Genomic DNA, 27,916 nt, shown 5'->3' with positions numbered 1-27,916 from the left:
TTCAAAATAAGTTATGTTGAAATAATTTCCTAGTGTAGACGTGCCCTAGGGGAAATTGCCTTTGTACTGCGTTAACCAGCTGAGATCCTTCTATAATCCTAAATGGACAGTGTTGGATTTGCAAATTAATTGCAGTTCAGCTGTCTCCCTTTGTAACTAGTTTTTGGAATTCTTTTGAAGAAGGACGGCGACTTTCAAATCCATTCCTGAATGGCCATGGAGGTTAAAATGTTTCCCTACAGGTGTCTGTGTGTTGCCATTCCTGATATCTGATTGGTACCCATTTAGACTTTTTCCACAGAGACTGTCCGGTTTGACCAATTCACATGGCAGGGGGGCCTTACTGGCACTTGATGGCATAGATCGCATTAGAGGATGTGCAGGTGCATGAGCCCCTGATGTGGAGACTGAGGTGGTTAGGTCCGGTGGTGGTGTCACTTGCACAGAGTTGGCAAAGGGATTTGTTGCAGGGGAAGGTTCTTGGGGGTGTGTCTAGACTACAGGGTTTTGTCAACAAAAGTGGACTTTTGTCGACAAAACTATATCTGCGTCTACACTGCCACTGAGTTCTGTTGACAGAACGTCGACAGAACTCAGCAGCTTTGTCGACGGCTGTAAACCTCATTGTATGAGGAATAACGCCTTTTGTCGACAGAGTTCTGTCGACAGCAGGCATTATTGAAACTACACTGTCCTTTTTGTCTACACTGTCATGTTGACAAAGCAGCTTGCTTTGTCAACAAAACTGGATGTAGTCTAGATGCTCTTTGTTGACAGAAGCTTTGTCGACAGTATCTGTCGACAGAACTTCTGTCTACAGACGCCTGTAGTCTAGACATACCCTGGGTGAGTGTGTCTGTGATGCATTGTGTGGCTGCTAGAAAGGATTTGCTTCAGGTTGGGGGGCTGTCTGCAGGCGAGGACTGGCCTGTCTCTCAAGGCCTGTGAGAATGAGGGATGGTTTTCCAGAACAGGTTGTAGATTGTCAATGATGCACTGGAGGGGTGTAAGCTGGAGGTTGTAGGTGATGCCTAGTGGTGTTCTGTTATTTACTTGTTGGTCTGTGTGACAGATCGGACCAGGTCTGGGCACCACTGAGGGTGTCCACTCAGGGCAAATTGCTCAAACCAGGGCTACTTACTGCCATTAAGAGGACCTGCAAAGGAGAGTCTGACTTATCAGGAGGGTGAGGAAAGGTTAAGCAACTCTGGAGATGCACCTGAGGGTGGGGCTTTGGGCATTCAGCCAATGAAATGCAGATAAGGAATTTCAAAATGAGAGAGGATTTTTTTCTCTCTCTCTTCCTTTGTTTTGGGTCAGAGAAATTTTTCCCCAGGTGGCTGGAGAGATGGACTCTGCCAGGCACAGATTCCTTGAATTTACTGAAATGTGTAAATAGGGAAAAGTTTAGATAGTCCATCAAGTTTTATTGTTTTCCTTGTCAGGGAGGTTGGAAATCCTGTCTGAGCTGGTTAATTGTTTTTCTCTTTTGTAACTAAGGAATTACAGCCCAAAAATTCTCCCTAAATCTATTTCAATCCATGGCTTTTAACACCCAGTCATTTATTATGCTTGCAACAGTAGTAGTCTTGTTTTAATAATAAAAGGGTTTTTTTTTTTTTTTTTTTTTTTTGGTGAACTGGCACTGCTTATTTTTGTGTCCTTAAACCTATGGGCCTAAATTACCCAGGAGGAGCAGAGCCCCATTGTTCTCTGTGGATTATCTCTGTTCGTTTTCCCAACTCCAAGCAAAACGAAGGTTGGGGGTAGAGCTTTGCCTCAGGGGCTGTGTCCAGACTCAGGGTTTTTTTCGAAAAAAGTAGCCTTTTTTCGAAAAAACTTCACCTGCGTCTAGACTGCAGCCGCGTTCTTTCGAAATTAAATCGAAAGAATACGGCTTTTCTTTCGATGGTGGTAAACCTAATTCCACGAGGAAGAACGCCTTCTTTCGAAAGTGGTCTTTCGAAAGAAGGCGTTCTTGAAAGCAAACAGGCTTTTTAGAAAGAGAGCATCCAGACTCACTGGGTGCTTTCTTTCGAAAAAGCGGAAGTGGGTCTGGCCCACGAAAGCTCATCATCTAATAAACCATCTTGTTAGTCTTTAAAGTGCTACATTGTCCTGCATTTTGCTTTGGCAAATAGAGGTGAGTGATGTCATCCCTGCCCATCCTGAGTAACAGCCATTTATGGACCTATCCTCCAGGAATTTATCCAACTTCTCAAAGGACTTTTCTAGATCCTTTGTCACAACATTTGTGGTTAATGTTATTGCTATTTAACGTAGATGGTGCAGATCACACATATTATTAATGAGATCTATATTTATATGCTAGACAGCATATATTAGTGAACAGGAACAAAGGGGATAGCAAAACAGAGCAGGACTTTTTCCAAGTAGTTTATTGACACACACACCTACGTATACACACACATATTATTCCATTTCATTTCAATTTATTGTTGATCCCAGAAAGAGAACTTTGAATACTTTGAATGCTGAGATCACTGTGTCAAGAATTTGTGGAGTTCCCAAGGGCACTTTGGGCAAATACACACTCGCTCACCCCCCACATGCTCCACCCTTGACCTAGTGCATTGTGCTGTTGTGTGATACTGTAAAACAACTGAGGATAGACTCCCAAACAGTCAGGCATCACAAGACAGGACAGATTCTCACACACACACACACACACACACACACACACACACACGTTGGCACACGGAAGATGTCAGAGTGGCATGTTTGGGACAGATAAGCCCAGTGCTCGGTAATTATTCTAGTGCCTAAATGGCCTCTGGTGTGTTGCTCCCTGTCAGTGGAGACCAAATTTCAGGCATGGTTAAAGCATTCTTTCCTGCAGTATGCATGTGGCTGGGCGGGGGGGACAGAATTAAAGGCCAAATGTTGCAGCAAAGCAAGAAACGTTGCGAAGCACTTCATGCTCTACTTTGTTACCAGTTCTGAATACATGAGAAGGGGTGAGGAAACTAAGGCCCCGGGACTGGATGAGGTCCCCCGGCTTCCCCTGCAGCTCAGGGGAGCCCATGCTAGTACTCCAGGGCTCCCCCCAGCACTGAGGAGCCCATGCTGGTGCTCCAGTCCCCCAATTCCCTGCTACTTCTACCCGTCCCCTCCCCGCAGGTCTACAACACACAATCTGCTAGCCTGGGCCCCCTATGCTCTGGTGTGAGAGAAGAATGTGGGGAGGGTCTTTCTCTTTCAGTCGGGAGCCATGTCAGTGAGGGTTTCTTTTTGCTTCTCACTTGTGTGTGGCCCCCTGACTGATTTTCCTGTGGGTCAGCGGCCCCCAACCCAAAAAAGTTCTCCACCCCTGGGGTAGAGTAAGGACAAGGTCATGGCCAAGATAACCTTCCGGACAGCAGTGCTAGGCTCCTGTAGGAAACAGTGTATTTGTTTCCTGTGAATAGGTGGGGGAGTTCCCATCTGAGCATACACAAAGCCCTAACAAGAATGATGTTCCATATCTTCAGAAAACATCAGATGCAACCTCTGCTCCCTGATTGCTCAATGTCACCATCCTGACCAGCCTAGAGGCTTTTCCTTCGGAACAAGGAAAGCACCCGCACCCGGATCTGTTTGGTTTTCACACCGTACACAATGGGGTTCATCATGGGAGGAAAGAGGAGGTAGAAATTGGCCATCAGGATATGCACGTGCGGGGCGACGTGCTGTCCGAACCTGTGAATTATTGAGGAGAGAACCACCGGTGTGTAGACCACTAAGATGGCACAAAGATGGGAAACACAAGTTCCAAAAGCTTTGACCTGCTCTTCCTTGGATGCCAGGCTTAAGACAGCCCTGAGGATCCTGACGTATGATAGGGCAATGAACATCAGATCCAGCCCCACGATGAAGAGAGTCACAGTGATGCCATAGATGTTATTGATCCTTGTGTCGGCACAGGCTAGATTCACCACGGCCATGTGCTCGCAGTAGCAGTGGGAGATGACATGGGACCAGCAATAGGGCAACCTCCTCACAAGGAAGGGCAGAGGAACCATTAACATAACCGCCCGGGCCAAAGCCGCCAGCCCGATCTTCGCTATCACTGAATTGGTCAGGATGGTGGCGTACCTCAGGGGGTTGCAGATGGCCACAAACCTGTCAAAGGCCATGGCCAGCAGCACGGCAGACTCCATGATGGAAAATGAGTGAAGGAAAAACATCTGCACCAGGCAGGTGCTAAAGTTGATCTCCCTGGAATTAAACCAGAAGATGCTCAGTGTTTTTGGCATGGTGGTTGTGGATAAAACAAGGTCAATGATAGCCAGCATGGCGAGGAAATAGAACATGGGCTTGTGTAGGGAGGGCTCTGTCCTGATAACATACAACAGAGTGCAGTTTCCTAGAAGGGCCACGATGAACACTAAGCAGAAGGGGATGGAGATCCAGAGGTGCATGGGTTCGAGGCCTGGAATGCCCGTCAGGAAGAACAAGGACAGGCCAGAACCAGTGCCGTTGGAATCTGACATGCTATCTTCTTGCAAATAACATATCAATGTATTTCCTTCCAAGAACCCATAACACATGGATTGAACAGATCCTGTAAATTAAATACATATTTGGGATCAGCATCAGCTCTGGAAGAACTGGATCCATCTCCTGTGGAGTCATGTTGCATTAACACTAATTATACAAACCCGTGTATTTTTCTCTGCAAGAATCAGAGCTTTTACAGTGTCAGTACAAGTCATGAGCAATGAACCCAATGTGTTTACATGTATCGTACCAGATGGACCTTGGTACTGGGAGATGCACATTTCTTAGGCCAGCTCAACACTGGCAGAGAAAATTGATGTAAGATACACCGTTCCAGCCACAACAATTGCATAGCTGGACACTACGTACCTTACATCAGTTTTCTGGGGCAGTCTCACAGCGGATTATCGATGGGAGAAACTCTCCCGTTGACTTCCCTTACTCACTGCTGTTGCAAGGAGTACCATGGACAATTGGGGTGCCCTCAACATTTGATTTAATATGTCTTTGCTAGACCTGCTCAGTTGAGCCCTGGAAGATGGATCACTGGAGGGTTAATCCCCTGGTAAGTGGAGATGTAACCTTAGTGTGTATTCTGCTCCCACTGGAGTCATGGGGAGAATTCCGCACTGACCTCTGGGTTAAATGAGATGTTCTGTGGAGGTGACACATCTGACACAGCCAGAGCATGGGCAGTTTTGGGAAGGCAAGACCTGCCCTTGCCTATGTGACACACAGCCCCGGCTATCACACAAATAAGCCAAGAGACTCTGCAGACAGGGTGCCAGGGTTGGAACCCAGAGCTGAGGGTGGGCCCCAGTCCGCTTCATGCCCCCAGCTCCCTACTTGATACAGGAGAGTTGACCTGACCGTGAGCCGCACCGGAGGGGAAAGGCTACTTTGGAAAGGGGCCTGACCCAACCAGAGGAGAAGCAGAGACCATAGGGCTAACCCTCCTCCCTCTCCCCCATGCTGGCCAATGAGGAGGCTGTGGAGGCGAATGTCAGGTTTGCGCCCCCGGGGACAATAGCTGCCATTTACCTCTGAGCAGGAGACTCACTCAGGTAAGGGGGAGCTTTGTGACATCTCTCTGCCAAGATATATATCCCCCAGACTGAAATCTCCCATGACAACACAGAGGCACAATACAGAGTCTCCCAGTGTAATTAGACAAAGTAAGAAAAAGACAGTTGTGAGTGCAACCCAAACACCCCTGATTTTTTGAATACTCAGTGGTTTCTTTGCAGGATTGTTTTGTTTTGTTTTTTCGTGGAAATAAATTGTTCTCTTCTAAATAACCATTCGCTCCACACTCACTTATACAAGTGCAAATCACTCCAGGTTTGCATGAGTGTGGCAGGCTGCACATGAGAACGGCCACACTGAGTCAGACCAAAGGTCCATCTAGCCCAGTGTCCTGTCTGCCGACAGTGGCCAACACCAGAGAGGTAATCATCAAGTGATCCCTCTCCTGTCATCCATTTCCAGACAGAGGCTAGGAACACCATTCCTACCCATCCTGGCTAATAGACATTGCTGGACTTAACCTCCATGAGTCTATCTAGCTCTTTTTTGAACCCTGTTCAAGTCTTACTCTTCACCACATCCTCTGGCAAGGAGTTCCACAGGTCGACTGTGCGCTAAGTGAAGAAAAACATCCTTCTGTTTGTTTTAAACCTGCTGCCTATTAAAATCTCCTAGATTAATATAAGCTACCCCAGCTCACCTGAACCCTGGCTGTGTCTTCTTCCCTCTCAGCACATGGGGAAGTCACACACAAGCTGCATGACTCTCCACTCAGCCAGGATCAACTGGGTGAGATTATTTATACCCCCATATGACACCCTGCAGACTTTGCTCCCCAGATGGGAGTTCAGAGACTTGCGTTTGCTTTGGCACTTAGGGAGTGACAGCAAGTGGTGAAAGTAGATTAACCCCTGCCTTTCCTCCGGAATGGCTGTTAATATCGACATCCATGTGAAAAAGCATGGGCCAAGCCCGAACTAGTGTCGGGGTAGAATCCAGGTCCGTATTTTTGCCTGAGACAGTATTTCGAGTTCTGTTTTCCCGTTTGGTTTTCCGATATATATTCATTCTTGCTAATATGTGGGAACAACAAGATCCTTACAAAGGACAAAGATAGATATGATGGAGGCTGCTTTTTCCTAAGACAGATGGGCTTGTTAGTCTGGAGGGAGCAGATAAGTGTAGTAAAAGAGTTACTGGGCATGGCAGGAGTATAATGTACAAGCGCACACTTGAAGGCTGCCTCGATTCCTATCTCAAGGCAGGGTCAAGCAACTAGTTGGGCATAGGAGAGATAAAACTCAAAAAGGCCAGTAGTGAAATAACAGGTTCAGGACTGTTTAGAAAGCTGAATATGCACAAGTCCATAGGTCTAGATCAAATGTGTCCAAGGATGTTGAGAGAATTGGCTGATGTGAGTGCAGTTATTGGCCTCTCTTTGACAACTCAGGGTGACTGGGGGGAGGTCCTGGATGATTGCAAAAAAGCAAATGTAGTGTTCATCATTAAAAATGGGAAGGAGGAGGATCTGGGGAAGGACAGCCCAGTCAACCTCACCTCAGCCCCCAGAAAAATCATGGAGCAGGTCCTCAAAGAATCCACTTTGGAAACACTGGGAGGTGAAGATGGTGATCAGGATCAGTCAACATGGATTCACCAAGGGCAAGTCAATGCCTGAAGAAGATAATTGCCTTCAAGGATGAGATAACGGGCTCTGTGAATATGGGGAAAGCGGAGCAAAGCTTTCATAGTCTCCCACACTATACTTGCCAACATGTTAAAGAAATATGGCTTGGATGAATGAACGATAAGGTGGACAGAAATCTAGATAGATCATTGGGTTCAATGGGTAGTGATCAACCGAGCACTTTCTAGATCAATCTTGACAGGTGTTTATCCAACCTGCTCTTAAGTATCTCCAGCGATGGAGATTCCACAACCTCCCGAGGCAATTTATTCCAGTGTTTCACCACCCTGACAGGTAGGAAGTTTTTCCTAATGTCCACTCTAAACCTCCCTTGCTGCAATTTAAGACTATTGCTTCTTGTCCTATCATCAGAGGCTGAGGAGAACAATTTTCCCCCTTTCTCCCTGTGACACCCTTTTAGATACCTGAAAACCGCTATCATGTCCCCTCTCAGTCTTCTCTTTTCTAATCTAAACAAGCCCAATTCTTTCAGGGTATGTCTACACTGCAAAGTTAATAGCGTCTATACATGCAAACCGCTATTTCAATTTTAATCTGAAATAGCGGAGCCCTTAATTTGAATTTGGTAAACCTCATTCTCCGAGGAGTAACGCCAAATTCAAAAATAGCTATTTTGAATTAAGTGCAGTGTAGTCACTTAATTCAAAATAGGGAGCCTCCAGCCGTTCCCAGGGAGCCCTGGTGGCCACTCTGGGCACAACCAAGAAGACTTACTCTCCTCTCCCCCAGCCCCGGAGCCATTAAAGGGGTAGACCCTGGCCACAGTGCCTGTGCCAGATCCAACTGCCAGCCCAGAGCCAGCAGTGGCCACTGGGGCCCCTGACCCAGTGGCCCCAAAACATGAGCCAGCAAGCCACTGGCAGCCAACCCTCCACCACTCCCCAGGAGCAGTCTGCCAGCTCCCAGGAGCCTGACAGGGGCTGGAGAAGGTGGGCGCCTTTCTGGTCCAGGGTGGAGATCATGTTCAGGTTTGGGGGGGATGCCCCCAACGTCCATGATCTCCACACTAGATAGAGGAACGCGGCCGTCTATGGCAGGATAGCTGCCAGCCTGGCCACCAAAGGCCACATGCAAATGCAGGAGCAGGTTAGCATGAAAGTCAAGTTGGTCCAGCGAGACCCCCCCCAACCCTGAGCCCTGAGCTTCCCCTCCCCCTTCTTCCCCTTGCTTCCCCCTTCCAGCTCCCTCCTCCCAGGTTTCCCCCTCCCCTCTCCCGCCCTCTCTCTTTCCCTCTCCCACCTCCTTTTCCCAGTCTCCCCAGAGGTTTAGCGCCCCCCTTCCCCTCAATTTTGTTCAATAAACCCAGTTTCTATTTTTGAACATACATGTCTTTTGTTTGACATGAGGAAGGGGGGCTAGGGAGGGGTAAGTGGAGGGACGTGAGGGAGGAATGGGGTACGAGCCCCCAGTGGGGAGGACCGGGGTGGCTCTGAGGGCTCCTCAGGGTGGACACTCTCCTGAAGGGCCTCCTGGATCCTGACAGCCCCCCGATGGATCCCCCCAGATGGCAGCCTGCAGCAAGTGCAGCCGGGCTGATGGCAACGACCCCACGAGACACACCGGCGTGCCCAGGGGCAGTCTGGCTCCATGTGGCCGAGTGCTGTGGTGTCCCGAGTTCGGGTACTCAGGGCACTCCAAGACAGGACAGCTTTGCTGTCCCTCATCGAGGTAGACAAGCAAGCGGGGAACCCTGAGAACTATCTGTCCAGTGTGGGGGTAGGGTCCCTTTAAGCACAGATCTCAGTTAGCCTCAGGTGGCAGCCCCACACACTAAGTCCTAACCTGATTCCCTGCCAGCACTCGTTCCGGCCAGGCTTAACTTCAGGGTCCACTCAGTGTGGACGTGTTATTTCGAAATAGCTTTTGTGTGTAGATGCATTAATTCGAATTAACTTAATTCGAATTAACTATTTTGAATTAAGTTAATTCGAAATAGCGCTGTAGTGTAGACATACCCTCAGTCTTCCCTCCCAGATCAGGACTGCAGCAGAGGGGTAAATAGAGAATTCCTACCTATCCAACATCACCACTGGGATTGTCTGGGTTTCCTTTAATGTCCGCAGGAGGTGCCCAGGCACACAGGTGAGTATTGCCTGTTTCCTATCTCATAGACCTGGAAGGGACCTTGAGAGGTTATCAAGTCCAGTCCCCTGCCCTCACGGCAGGACCAAGCACCATCCCTGACTAATAGGAGTTAATGCCAGCATGCATTAGTAAACAGAAACAAATGTGATAGCAATGTGGAGCAAGACTTTTTCCTGAGTACTTTATTGCCCAACACACACGTACACACAGAAGGAGAGAGGCAGGACTCTGTTTCCTTTCCTTATTGTCGGTACCAGAAAGACAGCTTTGACTGCTTGGTGCCTGAGATCACTCAGCTGAGGAACTGGGGAATTTCAAAGTGCACTTTGAGGCGCATCTACCCTTCCTCTCCCTGCTTCGACCTGATGCATCTCACAATTCTGTGGTAGCGTGAAACAACAGGAGATAGACTCTCACGTATCCAGACAACACAGCTAAGGGCAGATCTCCACACACAAAGAAGGTTGGCACCCAACTGCTACTGTGGTGGCATGTTTGGGCCAGAAGAACACATCACTCGGCACTTGTTCTTAAATGTTCCTGCTGTGTTGCTACATCTCCGAGCTAAGTGATTTTCTGGGGCAGGTAAAGCATCTGTTCCTGCTGCCTGCTGAGGTAATAAAGGCCGAATGTCTCAGCAAAGCAAGAGAAGGTGCAAGGAACTTCACACTCATTGCTGTCACCAGAGCTGCAGAGTGAGGACAAGGTCAGGCCAAGATCAGGTTCTGGCTAGCAGTGTTAAGATTATAGGGGATGGTGTATTGCTCCCAGTTAATAGAAGGTGGAGTTCCCATCCCTGCATATACAAAGCCCCCACAGGAATGCTGTCCAATTTACTCAGAAAACCTCTCCGGTATCCCCTGCTTCCTGATCACCTGCATCCTGGTCATCCTAGAAGCTTTTCCCTCGGAACCAGAGAAGCACCCGGACACGAATCTGTTTGGTTTTCACTCCGTACACGATGGGGTTCATCATGGGAGGGAGGAGGAGGTAAAAATTGGCCATCAGGATATGCACGTGTGGGGCGACTTGGCGGCCGAACCTGTGCACGGTTGAGGAGAGGACCACAGGGACGTAGAACACTAAGATGGCGCAGATGTGGGAGCCACAGGTGCCGAACGCCTTGAGTTGCTCTTCCTTGGATGCCAGGCTGAAGACAGCCCTGAGGATCCTGACATACGACACGATGATGAACATCAGATCCAGCCCCACGATGCAGAGAGCGACGATGATCCCATAGATGTTATTGAACGTGGTGTCGGTGCAGGCCAACTTCACCACGGCCATGTGCTCACAGTAGCAGTGGGCAATGACATGGGACCGGCAATAGGGCAGTCGCTGAAGGAGGAAGGGCAGAGGTGCCATTAGCACAACCGCCCGGGCCAAAGCCGCCAGCCCGATTTTCACTATCACTGAATTGGTCAGGATGGTGGTGTACCTCAGGGGGTTGCAGATGGCCACGTATCTGTCGAAGGCCATAGCCAGCAGCACAGCAGACTCCATGATGGAAAATGAGTGAAGAAAAAACATCTGCACCAGGCAGGCGCTAAAGTTGATCTCCCTGGAATTAAACCAGAAGATGCTCAGTATTTTCGGCACGGTGGTTGTGGATAAACCCAGGTCGATGACGGCCAGCATGGCGAGGAAATAGAACATGGGCTTGTGTAGGGAGGGCTCTGTCCTGATAACATACAACAGCGTGCAGTTTCCTAGTAGGGCCACGCTGAACACGGAGCAGAAGGGGATGGAGATCCAGAGGTGCATGGGTTCGAGGCCTGGAATGCCCATCAGGAAGAACAAGGACAGGTCAGAACTGCTGCCATTGGAACCTGACAGGATGTCTCGCAGGGGCATCCTCTGCAACTTCTCAATGTCTGTCCTGTCAATGAAACAGAAGAGCTCAGCTAAATAGACACAGCATACCTATATATGCATGAGAGTGGCCACACTCCACTCCAGATTTCAGGGTGCATCACTGGAAAACGATCATAAGGTCAGGAGCTGAGAGAAAAATTGATGGGGGGGGGGGGGGCAAGAAGCCTTCACACTCACCTTTGTCACCAGAGCTGTACATGTGGGGGAGAGTGAGGACAAGGTTATGGCCAAGATCACCTTCCAGCAGTGCTAAGATTGCGTAGGGGCCGGTGTGTTGTATTGATTGATGGGGAGTGCAAATTAAGAAATGCCTGGTGCAAGTAAAAGTAATGTGATATCAGTGTGAGGGGGAACGGTCACAGAAGACCCCTTGGGGGTGTTTCCTGGGGTGCTGACAAAGCCACTGCCACTTGCCGCCTTGTTCTGTGGGGCTTGTCACTGCCCTGTCCTGCTGGACCAGATCCCTGGACTTCCCCTGCCCAGGCACACAGCTGAGATCACTGGCCCCACAAGGAGCAATACAGACACTGAAATGCTTCAGGTCCAAGGAAAATGCAGTTTGGGGCCCAGCTTCCTGAGACACTGACCCCTCAATGAATTATTTAGGTAAGCCCTTTTAACAATGAAAGGGGGAAAGTGCACACAGATTGCTCCTCCTGGTAACAATCATTCACACTGGGCTTGGGAGTAAATAAAAGTGGTTTTATTAGGTACTAACAGTAGGATTTAAGAGGATGTAAGTGAGAATAGGCGAAGCAAAGCTGATTACAAATTTAAAATAACAGAAAACACTTGGCTAACTCTAACACTAAAACCTCGCTTCACGAGGCATAAGGGAGAGGTCGACAAAGGCTTCTCTTGTCAACCGATCCGCGTCTTGACTCGCGCGCTGTGCCGACGATCAGCTGAGCCAGCACAGCACGGTGGCCATTTTTATTTTAATGAATCGGGGATATTTAAATCCCCGCTTCACTGACTATGTCAGGTAGCCTATTTTACACGCCTCTGTTGGCAGAGGCATGTAATCTAGACATACCCTTCCAGTGGAGAATGGATGTTCTCAGAGAGATGGTCTAGTTCAACTGCAAGCTCCTGAGCTTCATGCAGGAATCACTGGCTGGGGTCTTTAGCCTGGGCTATGCAGGAGGTCTGGCTAGATGGCCATCATGGGCTCTTCTTGCCTTAAAAATTTTTCACACTATGATTTCAACCTGCCCATGATGTTATGTCTAAAGCTGGCACCACACATCAGATCTGTGACTCCAACCCTTTTCTTCCAAGTTTCCCCGCCTGCCTTTGCACTCCTTTTTGTGTTGTCGTGCATATTTCTTCCAGGGCCATCGCTGTAGTGCTTGAGTGACACAATGAACCTTGTACTCCGTTTACAGCTGCAACTTTCCCATCTCAAATTAGCTTGCTAGGCCATTATTTTGCTATTTGGGTGCAAATGCATTGACTTTGCTGCTAAGCCCTCTCCTCTCTTTGACCTCTACCACTGCTGACAACACCTCTAGCCTCTCAGTCATGCAGGACTGCAACCTGGAAGACATCTTTGACCCTCTGACCTGCATGTGTGTATCCAAGGCCCATTGCATCTCTCCCTATCATGATCCTAAGATCTGACCTTTCTATCCACAAAGCAAAAGCTCTCCTCCACCTCTAGCCCTTCCCAGCAACCTCCTCCACTCTGGTCCTCAAGTCCCTTCTCACGCATCCAAAGCACAAAATCCCTCCATGGGATTTCATTGTCATTATAGCCCTTCGCGGCTCTGCCTCCTTACTTACCAATCTTCTCTTCTCATATTGTCCCCAATCCCTCTACTCTGCCAGGGGCGGAACCCCTACCTGCCTGATTTTCCCATGCTGCCCCCCATATACAGAAGTTCCTCCCTAAAGTGGCCTGTGCCAACACTCCCCACTCCTTCACATCCATCCTCAAGACCCACTAGTAACAATGGATAGTTGGGTAGAGCTGACGGACATGTATTTAACATAGCCAACGCTTATAATGGTAGGAAAAAATGGTGCATGTTTTGGTTTGTATCCCTTTATCTCTTCCACTATATGTTACAGCGGGGTTAATGACGATGGAAAAAAAAGTCTGTGTCAGGTTGTGTGTGTGTGTGTGTGTGTGTGTGTGTGTGTGTGTGTGTGTGTGTGTATAGTGCCTCACACATTGTGTGTGGCATCCCAAGGTCAGTAATTCTCAATATCTAGAGAATATACAAAGTCATCCCAAACTTTCCAACCATTTGGTTGAGGAATTTTATCACATGGCTCCTTGCTCCATCCCATCATTAGGTTTTAGTGCTTTCCACTTTGGTTTTAGCCACAGTGGTCTGCCGACATGAACGTGGGCTCTACATGCTGCTGTATGGGGACAGTTATTTCCAGGCACAAATTATGCCTCTAGAAAGGAAGGTCAGGGTTTTTTTAAAAAAATCAAGCCTCAGATGTAACCTGCATAGTTTCTTTCTCATACACTGCATTCCGTGACCCCTTTCAGAATCCAGGCTCCTTAACAGACAAGGACGAAGACCAATGCTGAAGTCAAGAAAGGAAATCTGTCTGTAAAACGTCTAAGAACCTCTCGACACCACATTTTCAATCTTGGGTGTTGAAAGTATTTGCCTTCATCCACGCTTGGGCACACAGCTTGATTTTTAGAGGGTGCAGAACACCCATTAGCTCCTCTAGAAAACCAGGTGCCTAAATATAGTCTAGGTGTCTAAATATAGTCTACCAGCCGATGTTAGAATCCTAGAATCCTAGGGCTGGAAGAGACCTCAGGAGGTCACCAAGTCCAGCCCCCTGCCCAAGGCAGGACCAATCCCAACTAAATCAACCCAGCCAGGGCTTTCTCAAGACAAGACTTAAAATCCTGTAGGGATGGATATTCCACTACTTCCCTAGGGAACCCATTCCAGTGTTTCACCACCCTCCTAGTGAAATAGTTTTTGCTAATATCAAACCTAGACCTCCCCCACCATAATTTGAGACCATTGCTCCTTGTTCTGCCATCTGTCACTTCTGAGAACAGCCTCTCTCGAACCCCCCTTTAGGAAGTTGAAGGCTGCTATCAAATCCCCCCTCACTCTTCCCTTCTGCAGACTAAACAACCCCAAATCCCTTAGTCTCTCCTCATAGGTCATGTGCTCCAGCCCCCTCATCATTTTTGTTACCCTCTGCTGGACCCTCTCCAATGCATCCGCATCCTTTCTATAGTGTGGGGCCCAGAACAGGACATAGTACTCCAGATGTGGCCTCACCAGTGCCAAATAAAGGGGAATAATCACTTCTCTAGATCTGCTGGCAATACTCCTCCTTATGCAACCTAATATTCCATTCGCCTTCTTGGCTACAAGGGCACACTGTTGACTCATATCCAACTTCTCATCCACTGTAATCCCCAGATCCGTTTTTGCCCAACTGCTACTTAGTCATTCAGTCCCCAGCCTGTAACAATGCTTGGGATTCTTCCGTCCCAAGTGAAGGACTCTGCACTTGTCCTTGTTGAACCTCATCAGATTTCTTTTGGCCCAATGCTCTAATCAGTCTAGGTCACTCTGGATCCTATTCCTGCCCTCCAATGTATGTACCTCTCCCCCTAGCTTAGTGTCATCCGCAAACTTGCTGAGGGTGCAATCCATCCCCTCATCCAGGTCATTAATAAAGATGTTGAACAAAACTGGCCCTAGAACCGATCCTTGGGGCACTCCGCTAGAAACTAACCGTCAACCTCACATCGAGCTATTGTTCACTGCCCGTTGGGCCTGACAGTCTAGCCAGCTTCCTCTCCATGTTCCCAGTGTTGCTTGGGTCTGTAACTCTAAGAGTTTTTTTAATAAAAGGAAAATATACTTGCTTTATTTAAATGACTGTGTTTTTCAAAAATACAGCACTTTTTTTAAGTGAATTTTTATTTTGGATGTCTTAAAAAAGGGATTGTTAAAATTTTTCTGGGTTGGGGTTTTTTTTTTTTTTTGTAAAATTTTTCATGGGAATTCCATCAACTGTATTTTTTTCTCTATCTCGATAAACTCTGATCATTCGCTATATTTTCACAAAAAGTGGCTCTAGTCAATTTGGTTTCCAATAACATTTTTTAGTTTTCAAACCTTAAGCATTGAGTTAGCTGGATAAAACAGCTACTCCAAATGTCTCCATTTTATCTCTTTTTGGTAAGGTTTATTGAGAAACAATCCTATTCTAGGTTCATCCTATGTTTTAGGCTCAGCTTGATTCAGTCTCTTTCAACATTTGCTCAGTTATGTGCTTGATTTGGTGATTCTTCCTCTTTTCTCTTTGGTTGTACAAGAAGCAAACCCATTCTAGGCACATCCCATTGTCCTGGCACAGCCAAACCCTTACGTTGTTTTAAGTTATGATCAGAGGAAGCTGCATAGCAAATTTGGTGGTCCTAGCTCTTACCGGGTAGGAGGAGTTCTTAATCAAACAGACAAACAAACAGACAAACTCTCTAAAATATATAACATAGAGCTACCAAGATAGGCACCTCAGCTTGATCGTATGGGGGGCAGTACGAACCTACAGAGGAAACAGAAATGAAAATAGATAGCAGCAGAATTTGGATCAGGTTTTGAGCTTCCCCAGAGTGTGGGTGTGTTTGGATCTGGTTCAAACCCAGCTATGGTAACAGAACAGTACAATTCCTTTGCCCGCATGAGTCGGATTCTGCGGGCAAACTCACCGGAATCCTGCAGCGCTCCCTTCCTTTTCTAGGGCCCCCGTCGTCCTCCCAGGCTGCATCAGGTCCACATGCTCACCCACCGCTGCCAGCCTTTGGTGGATTTATAGCCACAGGGAGGGAACTCGCCTCCTCTCTACTGGGAGGGTCTCGCAGGTCAGCTGGGAATCTTTGCTTCCCCTTTGTGCTCCCCACCTACTGCTGGAAGACAGAGTTAACTCTTTCTTTGCAGACCTGGACGAACAGAGTCTGTTCCTACATCACGGAGCTGAGAGAGAGAAAAGCCATTTTAGGTCTAGATACTGATTCCACAACTGTTGCTTTTCCCAGTCTCGTTTGAAATAAACCCAAGCAAAGAAGCCTCCACTACTTCCCTTAGGAGACTGTATCCACCCTGGGGACTCCTTTACTGCCCAGCGAATTTTCTCCAGCTATACATGCGGGTCACCCTGGCCAGACAAGTCAACTTCAGCTGCTCTCTGGCTGAATATTTAACAGTCGGTAGTGGCTATGAAAACAAGCTAGCTACTGAACGCCACTCACAGGTCGAGGCTTTAGGAGTTAGAAAAACCCATACAGGCTCATAGGTATTTCCTCCACAGACAGCCTCTTTATGTTATTATTACTAGTCTGCCTTGTGATAGTGCTTAAAGGCCTCCGCCTCGTCAACCAAGACCCGTTGTGAAACAATGCCCCAAAGGGTTTCAAAGCTGTGTACACCAAAAAACTGGGGACCAGCTCATTAAGCAGAGTTCTGCAAAAAAGGACCTGGGAATTAGAAGCTGGATATGAGTCAACAGGGTGCCCTTGTAGCCAAGGAGGCGAATAGAATATTATGGTGCATTAGTAGGACCGTTGCCAGCAGATCTACAGAAGTGATTACAGGCAGTCCCCGGGTTACGTACAAGATAGGGACTGTAGGTTTGTTCTTAAGTTGAATTTGTATGTAAGTCGGAACTGGCTTCCAGATTCAGCCGCTACTGAAACTGACCAGCGGCTGACTACAGGAAGCCTGAGGCAGAATTGCTCTGCCCTGGGCTGCCTGGAATCAGCCGCTGATCAGTTTCAACGGCAGCTGAATCTGGACGCCTAGGACAGAGCAGCTGGGGTGCTGCCGGGTAACTCTGCCTCGGGCTTCTTGTAGTCAGCCACTGATCAGTTTAAGCAGCGGCTGACTTGGGGACACCTGGGGAAGAGCAGCTGGGGTGCTGCAGGGTTGGTCCAGTAGCGCCGAGGAGCTGCGCTGCAGGACCAACCCAGCAGCCCCAGCTGCTCTACCCCAGGCAAGAAAAGCCTGGTCTGCTGGGGGATGCACTAGCTGCGCCCCCCAGCAGACCAGGGAAACCCGGACGGCGGGACCGTGGAGATGCGCTGTGGTCCCGCCCGCATCCTCCCCAGCTTTGCTCCGTGTCTCCCTGGTCTGCTGGGGGGTCTCCAGGAAGACGAGGAGCAAAGCCGCGGAGGGGCTCAGGCAGTGGGGCAGCCCAGGCGCTTCTGGGCTGTCCCGCTGCCGGCTTCCCCCGAGGCTTTGCAAAGCCGCGGAGGGGCTCGGGCAGCCCCGCTGCCCGAGTCCCTCCACAGCTTTGCTCCGCGTCTTCCTGGTCTGCAGACCAGGGAGACGCGGAACAGCTTTTCTCGCCCCGGAGTACACAGGCGGCGGGACCACGAGGTCCCGCAGTCCGTGTCCTCAGGGGCGAGAAAAGCCCCATTCGTAACTGTGGATCCGACATAAGTCGGATCCGCGTAAGTCAGGGACTGCCTGTATTTCTCTTTATTTGGGACTGGTGAGGCCATATCTGGAGTATTGTGTCCAATTTTGGGCCCATTACAGAAAGGATGTGGACACATTGGAGAAGGTCCAGTGGAGGTCAACAAAATGATTAGGGGGCTGGAGCACATGATTTACAAGGAGATGCTGAGGGATTTGGGCTTATTTAGTCTACAGTCAACTACCTAAAAGGGGGGTTCCAAAGAGGATGGAGAGAGGCTGTTCACAGTAGTGACGGATGGCAAACTGAGGAGCAATAGTCTCAAGTTACAGTGGGGGAGGTCTAGGTTGGATATTAGGGTAAACAATGTCCCTAGGAGGGCAGTGAAGCACTGGGATGGGTTCCCTAGGGATGTGGTGGAATCTCCAGCACTAGAGGTTTTTAAGTGGCTGGCTAGCTCAGTTGGTTAACACAGTAGGCTAAAAATACCAAGGTCCTGGGTTCAAGCCCACTGCTGGCCACGGGGACCATTGGGGTGGTGATGTGTGGGAGAAGGATAGCTCAGTGGTTTGAGCATTGGCCTGCTCCACCCAGAGTTGTAAATTCAATCCTTGAAGGGGCCATTTAGGGATCTTGGGCAAAATCTGTCAGGGATGGTCCTTGGTCCTGCTGTGAGGGCAGGGGACTAGACTTGATGATCTTTCTAGCTCTATGAGATAGGTATCTCTCCATATATTAAGCTCTGGCTGGGATGATTTAGTTGGGTTTCATTTTGGGCAGGGGGCTGGACTCGGTGACTCCTGAGGTCTCTTCCAGCCCTACAATTCTATGAAAAGGACAAAAGCAAACGTGACAATGTCTCAGAGCTCCAGGTCAATTAATTCCAAGTTGTGGGGTTCCGGATGTGGTCCTCAAAAGTGCACCTGTTCCCTCCCAGGCTAAAATCCTGGCTCCAGCCCTTCCCCCTTCCCTGGATTTCAGAGCCTAGCTTCCAGAAATGTCTAGTGATGTCTTTATCCCTGTACCATGAGCCTGAGTCAGTTCACCCAATCTCTGATCATCTTTCTCTGCAGTGTGGGTAGAAGGTTACTGTATAGACGGACCCTAAGAAGAAGCCATTTTATGGCAGTGCTGGCACTTCCTGCCCCCAATCCACCTGCCAATATGGTAGTCATTCTTGGGGCATTTTGTCTCTTCCCCTTCCATTTCTTGCTGGACCCCAGAAGAGAGGAGGTCCAGTGGAGTTCCCTCCACTTTATAAAACCTATAAAAAGGGAAAGAAGAACAACCCAGGAAGCTACAGACCAGTCAGTTTAACTTCAGTGCCAGGGAAGATAATGGAGCATGTAATTAAGGAATCCATCTGCAACAACTAGAAGATAATAAGGCGATAGGTAACAGCCAGCATGGATTTGTAAAGAACAAATCATATCAGAACAGTCAGATAGTTTTCTTTCATAGGATAATAAGTCTTGTGGATAAGGGAGAAGTGGTGGACATGGTATACCTAAACTTTAGTAAGGAATTTGATATGGTCTCTCATGACTTCTTATCAATAAACTAGGGAAATACAACCTAGATGTGGCTACTTTAAGGTGGGTGTATAACTGGCTGGATACCCATTCTCAGAGAGCATATATTAAAGGTTCACAATGATGCTGGAAGGGTTTAACAAGTGGGGTTCTACAGAGGTCTGATTTGGGACCGGCTCAGTTCAATATCTTCACCAACAATTTAGATATTGGTATAGAGAGTACACATTTTAAGTTTGCAGGTGATATCAAGCTGGGAGGGGTTGCAAGTGCTTTGGAGGAAAAGGTCCTAATTCAAAATGATCTGGACAAACTAGAGAAATGGTCGGAGGAAAACAGGATGAAGAGTAATAAGGACAAATGCAAAGTACGCTACTTAGAAAGGCACAATAAGTTTCACACATAGGCTATGTCTAGACTACAGGCTTCTTTCAGAAGAAGGTTTTTTCAGAAGAGATCTTCCGAAAACACTTCTTCTGAAACAGTGTCCACACTGCAAAAGTGAATCGAAAAAGCGGTCTGATTTTTTGAAAGAGAGCATCCAGACTGAATGGCATGTGAGCTGTGATTGCTATGGACAGAACGGCCACCAGGGCACCTGTGCTTTTTCCTTTTTCCTCTTCTTCGGAAAGAACTCCCTCTTCCCCGTCCACACACGTCTTTTTGCAAAAGAGCTCTTTTGGGAAAAGGCTTGTTCCTCGTAGAATGAGGAGGGCTCAACAAATCAGTGAATCTACTTGCCCGTGGCAAGTACTTTTCAGCCAGTCGCCCTGTTCACCGGCGGCACATGCATGCGCAATGCGGGTCTTGTGCATGCACAGTGCGGGGCTGGTGAGTAGATTTCTCAGCGGTTTGTCAAGCCCTGAGAATGAGGATTACCAATGCCGGGAAAACCCCGTTGTTCTTTCAATTTTCTTGTGGAAGAACGCAATTGCAGTGTGGACATTCCTCAAGTTTTCTCGGAAAAATAGATGCTTTTCCGACAAAACTCTGTAATATAGACATACCCATACAGAATGGGAAGTGACTGTCTAGGAAGGAGTACGGCAGAAAGGGATGTAGGGGTTATAGTGAACCACAAGCTCAATATGAGTCAACAGTGTGACACTGTTGCAAAAAAAGCAAACATGATTGTCAGATGCATTAACAGGAATGTTGTGAGCAAGACACAAGTCATTCTTCTGCCCTACGCTGCACTGATTAGGCCTCAGTTGGAGTATTGTGTCCAGTTCTGGGCACCACATTTCAAGGAAGATGTGGAGAAACTGGAGAAGATCCAGAGAAGAACAACACGAATGATTAAAGGTCTAGAGAACATGAGCTATGAGGGAAGACTGAAAGAATTGGGCTTGTTTAGTTTGGAAAAGAGAAGACTGAGAGGGGACAGGATAGCAGTTTTCAAGTACTTAAAAGAGTGTCACAAGGAAGAGGGAGGAAAATTGTTCTCCTTGGCCCCTGAGGAAAGGACAAGAAGCAATGGGCTTAAATTGCACTGAACGTGTAGAAGATTGTCTGATCCACTGTCACATTCCCTGCTGGGAGAAATTGAGGCGGCTGGAACATAATGACCCTAGTTGGAATTCACTCCAGCTGCCGGGCTTCTCACTGCCCCAGTCTTGCTGACTATGAATTGTTCTAGATACTGCACAGCTGATGCTCCCAAACCTTGCTAGCTATGGTGACAGTGTAGAGTAGGGCTCCTCTTCCCATTTTAAAGCTTGGGAACTGAGAGACAGAGGGACATGCCTAAGGTCACCCGTGGCCGAGTCAAGCATAGAACGCAGGCCTCCTAAATTACTGCCCTAACCACCAGGCTGTTCTCGCTCTATAACTACTGCCCTTGTCATCCACTGGGAAAGCCACTCAAAGTGACTGTTAGTGCCAACTGAGATAGCAGGGTCTGTGTTGGGCAGGGTAGAGTGGAAGGTGGCTAATGCAACCTTGGAGCTCTACCTAGGGGTACAGGAACATTTTGAAAAATGGGGGTGCTGTGCCCCCTTGTCCCTGTCCACCCCAGCCCCAGCTGAGGCTAACAGCAAAGCCTCAGCATGCGGGGCCAACTGCTAGGACCCTGGGTGCTGGGTTGTTGACTGCCTCTCGCACCCTGGGGGCATGGCTGCCCTCCTATGTTCAGGGCTCTAATTGGGACTCCAGCACATGGGGCTGGCACCAGAGCCCTCAATGCCCAGGGTGGCAGCCAAGAACCCAGTGTGTGGGATGGACAGCCAAAAACCCAGTGTACAGGGTGCTGCGGCACCCCCTGCACCTCTAGTTCCCACACCCATGGTGCTACCATGCACCCACTGTACCATTCCACAGAGAGGACAGCAAAGGAGTTGTAGAATTGTCTGCACTGTCTACATGCCTTGCCAAGCAAGAACGTAGAAGTCTCCAGACAAGATTCACCTAGCCCAGTACGTTACCCTCCTCACTGGCTGGTACCCAATGCAGCAGAAGAATATTCATGTGACCTTGCAGAGGGCATTTTTTGAATGACTTGGCCATAGAAGAAGTCCCCCTCTTTATCCCCTTTGGTTAGTGGAACATGGGCAAGAACCCAACAGAAGCTCCCATCCAGCTTCGGTTTTCTGCAGAACTTGTGAGGCCTATCAGTCCTGCATACTGGAGCAGCCTCACAGCCTGGGAGAAAGGGCAGCACTGCATTGCATGCTGGTCCCTTCCTTCTTCATACACGGTCCTTCATCTGAACTTCTGACTCACATTTGGCTCCTAATGTGGAAAGGACCAAACATCTGTGGCCAAACCATCTCTTGCTGTGATCTGCTCATATTGCACAGAAGTTTGGCAGAAAAGGACCTGGGGATTACAGTGGAGGAGGAGCTGGTTATGAGTCAACAGGGTGCCTTTGTAGCCAAGAAGGCGAATGGCATATTAGGGTGCATTAAGAGGAGTATTTCCAGCACATCTAGGGAAGTGATTATTCTCCTTTATTTGGCACTGGTGAGGCCACATCTGGTGTATTGCATCCAGTTCTGGGCCCCCCCACTCTAGAAAGGATGTGGATACATTAGAGTGAGCCCAGCGGAGGGCAACAAAAATGATTAGGGGGCTGGAGCACATGACTTATGAGGAGAGGCTGAGGGATTTGGACTTATTTAGTCTACAGAAAAGAAGTGTGAAGAGAGATTCGATAGCAACCATCAACTACCTGAAGGGGGTTCCAAAGAGGATGGAGAGAGGCTGTTCTCAGGGGTGACAGATGACAGAACAAGAAGCAATGGTCTCAAGTTGCAGTGGGGGCAATCTAGGGTGCATATTAGGAAAAACTATTTCCCTAGGAGGGTGGTGAAGCACTGGGATGGGTTACCTGGGGAGGGGGTGGAATCTCCATCCATTGAAGTTTTTAAGTCCTGGCTTGACAAACCCTGGCTGGGTTGGGGCTGGTCCTGCTTTGGGCAGGGGGCTAGACTCGATGACTCCTGAGGTCTCTTCCAGCCCTGGGATTCTATGATTCTGTCTCTGAATGGCTCTCCTGCTGCAGGGCACAGGGTGACCCACCAACCTGTGGCACCTTCTTGGATTGACTGTGGGACCCTACACTCTACTGATGTGTACATGCATTGATCAGTGTCCCACCCCAGTGCTTCCTTGAAAGCGGTTTGAGTTGGGGTCAATAGGTTTGTTATTCTTTGGCCCTTGTTTCGAGATACATACAACCTCTCCCTCCACTCCAGTATGCTCTTGGGGGAAATGGGACGAGTGTTCTTGTTCCTGAGGCTACCTAGGGTTAGGAGATGAGGATTTCATTTCCAGTAATCCCAAAGCCCCATTCTCATTCCAGCCACAGAGACCAGACTATACAGGTCCACACTGGAAATTCATATACCCTTCCTGTGCCTCCATTTACACCACCGTGGTGGTGTCACTGAAATGTTAAAAGTTCTCAGAAAAAAGGTGCTATTTAAGGGGCTATTTATCCCTTCACTTTAACTCTACATCCTTGCGGCCCTGGGAGCAAGAGAAAGAAAGAGTCTTGAGTGTGGGCTCCTTTGTGGTAGACGTGTATTATGGCTAAGATTATTAGGAATGTTTCTTGATAAGTAATTGATTGAAGTTTGGAAGTGATGACCCAATAGGGGTCCCTATAAGCCATGTAGTCTGTAAAAATTAATTATAAAAAGACTAGATACTACAGTATGCAAATTGAACCTCTCTAATCCGGCAACATCCATGGTCCGGCATGATTTTAGTGAGTTGGATGTCCACTTACCACGGATGTGACCAAGTTTCCCACGGTCCCATAAAGTTTGTTTACAGCCACCAGTCCTGGCTCTCAGTGTTCTGTGTTGTTATTTAGTTCTAATTTACCCCTCAATGTCTTCTGAGAGTCCAGTGAGCAGTGGAAGTGTCGGTAATGCTGCTAGACAATACCGACCTCCCGGGGCCTGGCAAATTCTCTGGTTTGGTACCAGTCAGGTCCTGAGAGTGCTGGACTAGAGATGTTCAACCTGTGCTTTGGAGCAGTTCTCTGAAACTATCCTTAGAGACATTTTCCTGACACCCTTCTCCCTGTCAGGAAGCAACTGGCCATCGCTGCTTTGCTGCTAATCACTCAATCCCGCGTCTGATTTTAGATCATTACGTGGGAAGTTCTAAACCTATTGCTAATGTCTGTGTGTGTATAAATCTAATAAGTGGTCATGTGAGATCAGAGTTGAGTTGAATCAATCTCTCATCAGCTGGAAGCACTGTGTTCCCATGGATTTGTTCCTGACACCACTGGCCTGAAACAATTAGGTTCTCACTGCTTTGGCTTCTGAAAACCCTGGATAACACCCTCTTGACCAAAACGGGTACTGATGTCTTCATATGCAAACTGACGCAGAGCACGTCTTCAAATGACATATACCCTTTTGCAAAGGTATAAAATAAAAATTCACTGTGCAGATGCCTTCATGTTTTGGGGGGTATTTGCACACTGACGTAGGGCACACACACACATCCTAGCACATGTTCTCTTGAAGATCAATCCCACACTGTGGAATAGAGGTGTAGCTATTAAAACAAGGTCCTGTAGGATAAGACTGGGTTAATTTACTGTTACTATTCATGGCTATTCCCAGTGCCTGATAGCAGATTTTCCTGTAGAATGAAGATAGGCTCTGAATTCCCAACTGGGACAGTAAAACTAGAGGATTTCTTTCAGAGGTATAAATACCGCCAGGCGAGTTGTCCTGGCAGACTGGCTCATGCAGATTGTGTGTGACTGTAGCATTGACTGAAGGTGAAGAAGATACAGATGAAAACGGGTGAGTGGGCGGGGGGGGGGGGGTCATATGGATTTAATCAGAGGCCCTTTAATACACATTTTTTAAATGCACTCAAAAACTTTGGGCCAAATCCTGCCCCCCATCACGCTAGTGTCAATATGAAATAATTCCACTCATTCCAGCAGAGCAACACAGGACTTACACCAGTGTCACAGATCAGAATGTGGCACTGTCTGAATGAACAAGGGGAAAAGACACTATGAGAAGGTGAAGCGCTCAGAATTCGGGACAGGCAAACGGTATCACAGTCCAAATTTTGCCCCTTCTATGAAGTCACTAGTCTGCAGTGATTTGTTTGTTTAAGCCACATTGATACTTACGCGATGAAGATCAATCTTCTAGCATTCTATTTAGCGGGTCTAGTTAAGACCCACTAAATCAAACACTGAGGGTGTGAATCCTCAATTCCCACAACCGCCAATGTTCTTTTCTACAACTTGTGGGCATCCGGACACATGATTGCATCTCGTCATGCTCTTGTCTCCTGTGCAGACTTGTACTTCTTTTGTCATCACAACAGCAGCAGCAACATTCTTCTGGTGGCTTAGACTTTTTGTATGAATTCACTTCTCTACAAAGTGTGCTTTTAAATAAACAAGAGCAGCAGCCGTGTTCTCCCCGATTTCTTTTCAACCCACTGTTCAGTCTTCCTGCTGTGATGTTCATCGGCACCCAGGTGATTATCTGCCTCATGCTGGTGTGGAATCTAGGAAATATTGCCTGTCTGACTTTTCCCAAACCAGAAATCCCCTCAGCCCAGCTTTTCTCACAGCACTGCTGAATTCCCGGGCAGTTTGTGGAGCATAGCACTGGGGGGGGGAGGTAAGCATTTTAACCATGACTTTCACTAGCTTTGACATTTCTTGCTAGTAAGCAACAGCCCAACACTGCATCTTGGAAGTCATGGTGAGTTTTGTCACTGCCTCCAATGGGAACAGGGTCGGAATGTCAACAGCCTCTTTGACCAGTCTACACTACACCCAGAAGGTCAGCTTAAGGTATGCAACTCCATCTACGTACATAAAGTAGCTGGAGTTAGCTTACCTTAAGCAGAGCTTGGCATCATCTTCATAGCGAGAGGCCGACGGGAGCAAACACTCCCATCGGCTTCCCTTATTCCTCGTATCTGCAAGGAGTACTGATATCGATCAGAGCCACCCTCAGTGTTTGATTTAATAGGTCTTAACTAGACCCACTAAATAGAATGCCAGAAGACTGATCTCCACAGTGTAAGTATCGACATGGCTTAAATCTCACTCCCTCCTTCCCTTCCTCCCGGAAGCAGATTAGCAGAACTCACTCATGCAACCAGTAGGACTAAGTCTGTCCAGGAAGAATGTCCAAGCTGTGCTTGCCAAATGTAATGGATACATCTTGCTACATGTCCTGCCATGAGGGCACAGGACTCGACTCGATGACCTCTTGAGGTCTCTTCCAGTCCTAGTGTTCTATGATTCTATGCTGCTTCACATGCCGGGTGCTTCACAGTAAAATGCAAGCTGATCATGGGAGCAAAGCGCTTGACAAACTGGGTCCTAGCCCTCTTGATTCTCTAGCCCTCCAGCGCAGCACCGCTGCTAGCAGCAACTACAGCCAAACTTCTGTCTGCTGCTGCTAAAGGTAACTCCAGAGAGAATAGTGATAGAAATGTAGCCGTGTTAGTCTGGGGTAGTTGAAGCAAAATGCAGGACAACGTAGCACTTTAAAGACTAACAAGATGGTTTATTAGATGATGAGCTTTCGTGGGCCAGACCCACTTCCTCAGATCAAATAGTGGAAGAAAGTAGTCACAACCATATATACCAAAGGATACAATTTAAAAAAAAAAATGAACAAATATGAAAAGGACAAATCACATTGCAGAACAGAAGGGGGATGCGGGGGGGTGGGAAGGGGGAGGAAGGAAGCTTCCTTCCTCCCCCTTCCCACCCCCCCGCATCCCCCTTCTGTTCTGCAATGTGATTTGTCCTTTTCATATTTGTTCATTTTTTTTTTTAAATTGTATCCTTTGGTATATATGGTTGTGACTACTTTCTTCCACTATTTGATCTGAGGAAGTGGGTCTGGCCCACGAAAGCTCATCATCTAATAAACCATCTTGTTAGTCTTTAAAGTGCTACGTTGTCCTGCATTTTGCTCCAGAGAGAATGTGCATGTATCTGCCACGGCTACAAATCACGCTTCTGCATGTACTAAGCATGCCCAGGGAGGAGACGTATTCCAGCGAGGGCTGCCAAGCTATTCACAAAATGAATCATAATTGATCGTGCTGTTAAACAATAATAGAATACCATTTATTTAAATATTTTGGATTTTTTACATTTTCAAATATATTCATTTCAGTTACAACACAGACTACAGAGAGAACAATGCTCACTTTATTTTTATTTTTTATTACAAATACTTGCACTGTAAAAGTATTTTTCATTTCATTTACTACAAGTACTGTGCATTCTCTTTACCAAGAAAGTGAACTTACAAATGTAGAATTGTGTACAAAAAATAATTGCATTCAAAAATAAGGCAATGTACAACTCTAGAGCCTACAAGTTCAATCAGTCCTACTTCTTCTACAGCCAATTGCTCAGACAAACAACTTTGTTAACTTTTGCAGGAGCTCATGCTGCCTTCCTCTGGTTTACAGTGTCACTTGAAAGTGAGAACAGGCATTTGCATGGCATTGTGATAGCCAGCCTCTCAAGATATGTATGTGCCAGTTGCTCTAAAAGTTTGTGTGTCACTTCATTATTCAACCACCATTCCAGAGGACATCCTGATGACGGGTTCTTCTTGATAATGATCCAAAGCAGAGCGGACTGATGCATGTTCATTTTCATCATTTGAGTCAGACGCCACCGACAGAAAGTTTATTTTATGGTTTTTTGGTGGTTTGGATTCTGTAGTTTCTGCATCACAGTGTCGCTTTTTTAAGGTGCTAAAGGAGCACTCGAAGTAGAGAAGCAAAATGTTAGGAACCATCAACCCATTCAATTAGCCTCATTGGCCCTGGTTCTACAATTGAGAGGTGCTTTTTTTTCTCCCCCTTCTTTTTCTGTTATAAATTCTGGGTTCCTGTTATTTCCACTCCAGCTCATCTGAAGAAGTGGGTTGTGCCCACGAAAGGGCATGATACCATCTATATTTTTGTTAGTCTCTAAGGTGCCACAGGACCACTTGTTGTTTTTAAAGGAACCATTAGGAAAGGGATAGATAATAATACAAAAAAATCATAATGCCGCTATGTAAATCCATGTTCTGTTTGCATCATCTCACAAAAATATATTAGACATGGGAAAAGTACACTGAAGAGCAATTAAAATGATTAGGGGTATAGAATAACTTCCATATGAGGCAAGATTAAAAAGGCTTGGACAGTTCATCTTGGAAAAGAGACGACTAAGGGACGGAGGAAGGATATTAGAGAGGAATCAGGGAATGTTATATACCTTTCACATCACACAAGAACCAGGAACAGGTTTAAA

The 27,916-nt window shown here is 47.5% G+C and overlaps 2 protein-coding genes across 2 annotated transcripts; both read right to left on the bottom strand.

Moving 5' to 3' along the window:
- Positions 1–3,548: 3,548 nt before the first annotated feature.
- LOC102458211 (olfactory receptor 52K1-like) lies at positions 3,549–4,493 on the bottom strand. Its single transcript, XM_006126555.2, has one exon. It carries the CDS (start codon positions 4,491–4,493, stop codon positions 3,549–3,551), a length of 945 nt encoding a protein of 314 aa, XP_006126617.2.
- A 5,092-nt stretch (positions 4,494–9,585) lies between these two features.
- Positions 9,586–11,190, bottom strand: LOC102460116 (olfactory receptor 52K1-like). The gene has a single exon (XM_006126563.3). It carries the CDS (start codon positions 11,171–11,173, stop codon positions 10,211–10,213), a length of 963 nt encoding a protein of 320 aa, XP_006126625.2. The 5' UTR covers positions 11,174–11,190; the 3' UTR covers positions 9,586–10,210.
- Between the last annotated feature and the right edge of the window lie 16,726 nt (positions 11,191–27,916).

This window comes from Pelodiscus sinensis, chromosome 1 (assembly GCF_049634645.1).
Source record: "Pelodiscus sinensis isolate JC-2024 chromosome 1, ASM4963464v1, whole genome shotgun sequence".
NCBI lineage: Eukaryota > Metazoa > Chordata > Testudines > Trionychidae > Pelodiscus > Pelodiscus sinensis.
This window is presented reverse-complemented; position numbering and strand designations above follow the sequence as displayed.

Bases quoted from the DNA above. Each gene is read 5' to 3' on its own strand.
- LOC102458211 (XM_006126555.2), bottom strand. From the start codon at position 4,493: ATGTCAGATTCCAACGGCACTGGTTCTGGCCTGTCCTTGTTCTTCCTG.
- LOC102460116 (XM_006126563.3), bottom strand. From the start codon at position 11,173: ATGCCCCTGCGAGACATCCTGTCAGGTTCCAATGGCAGCAGTTCTGAC.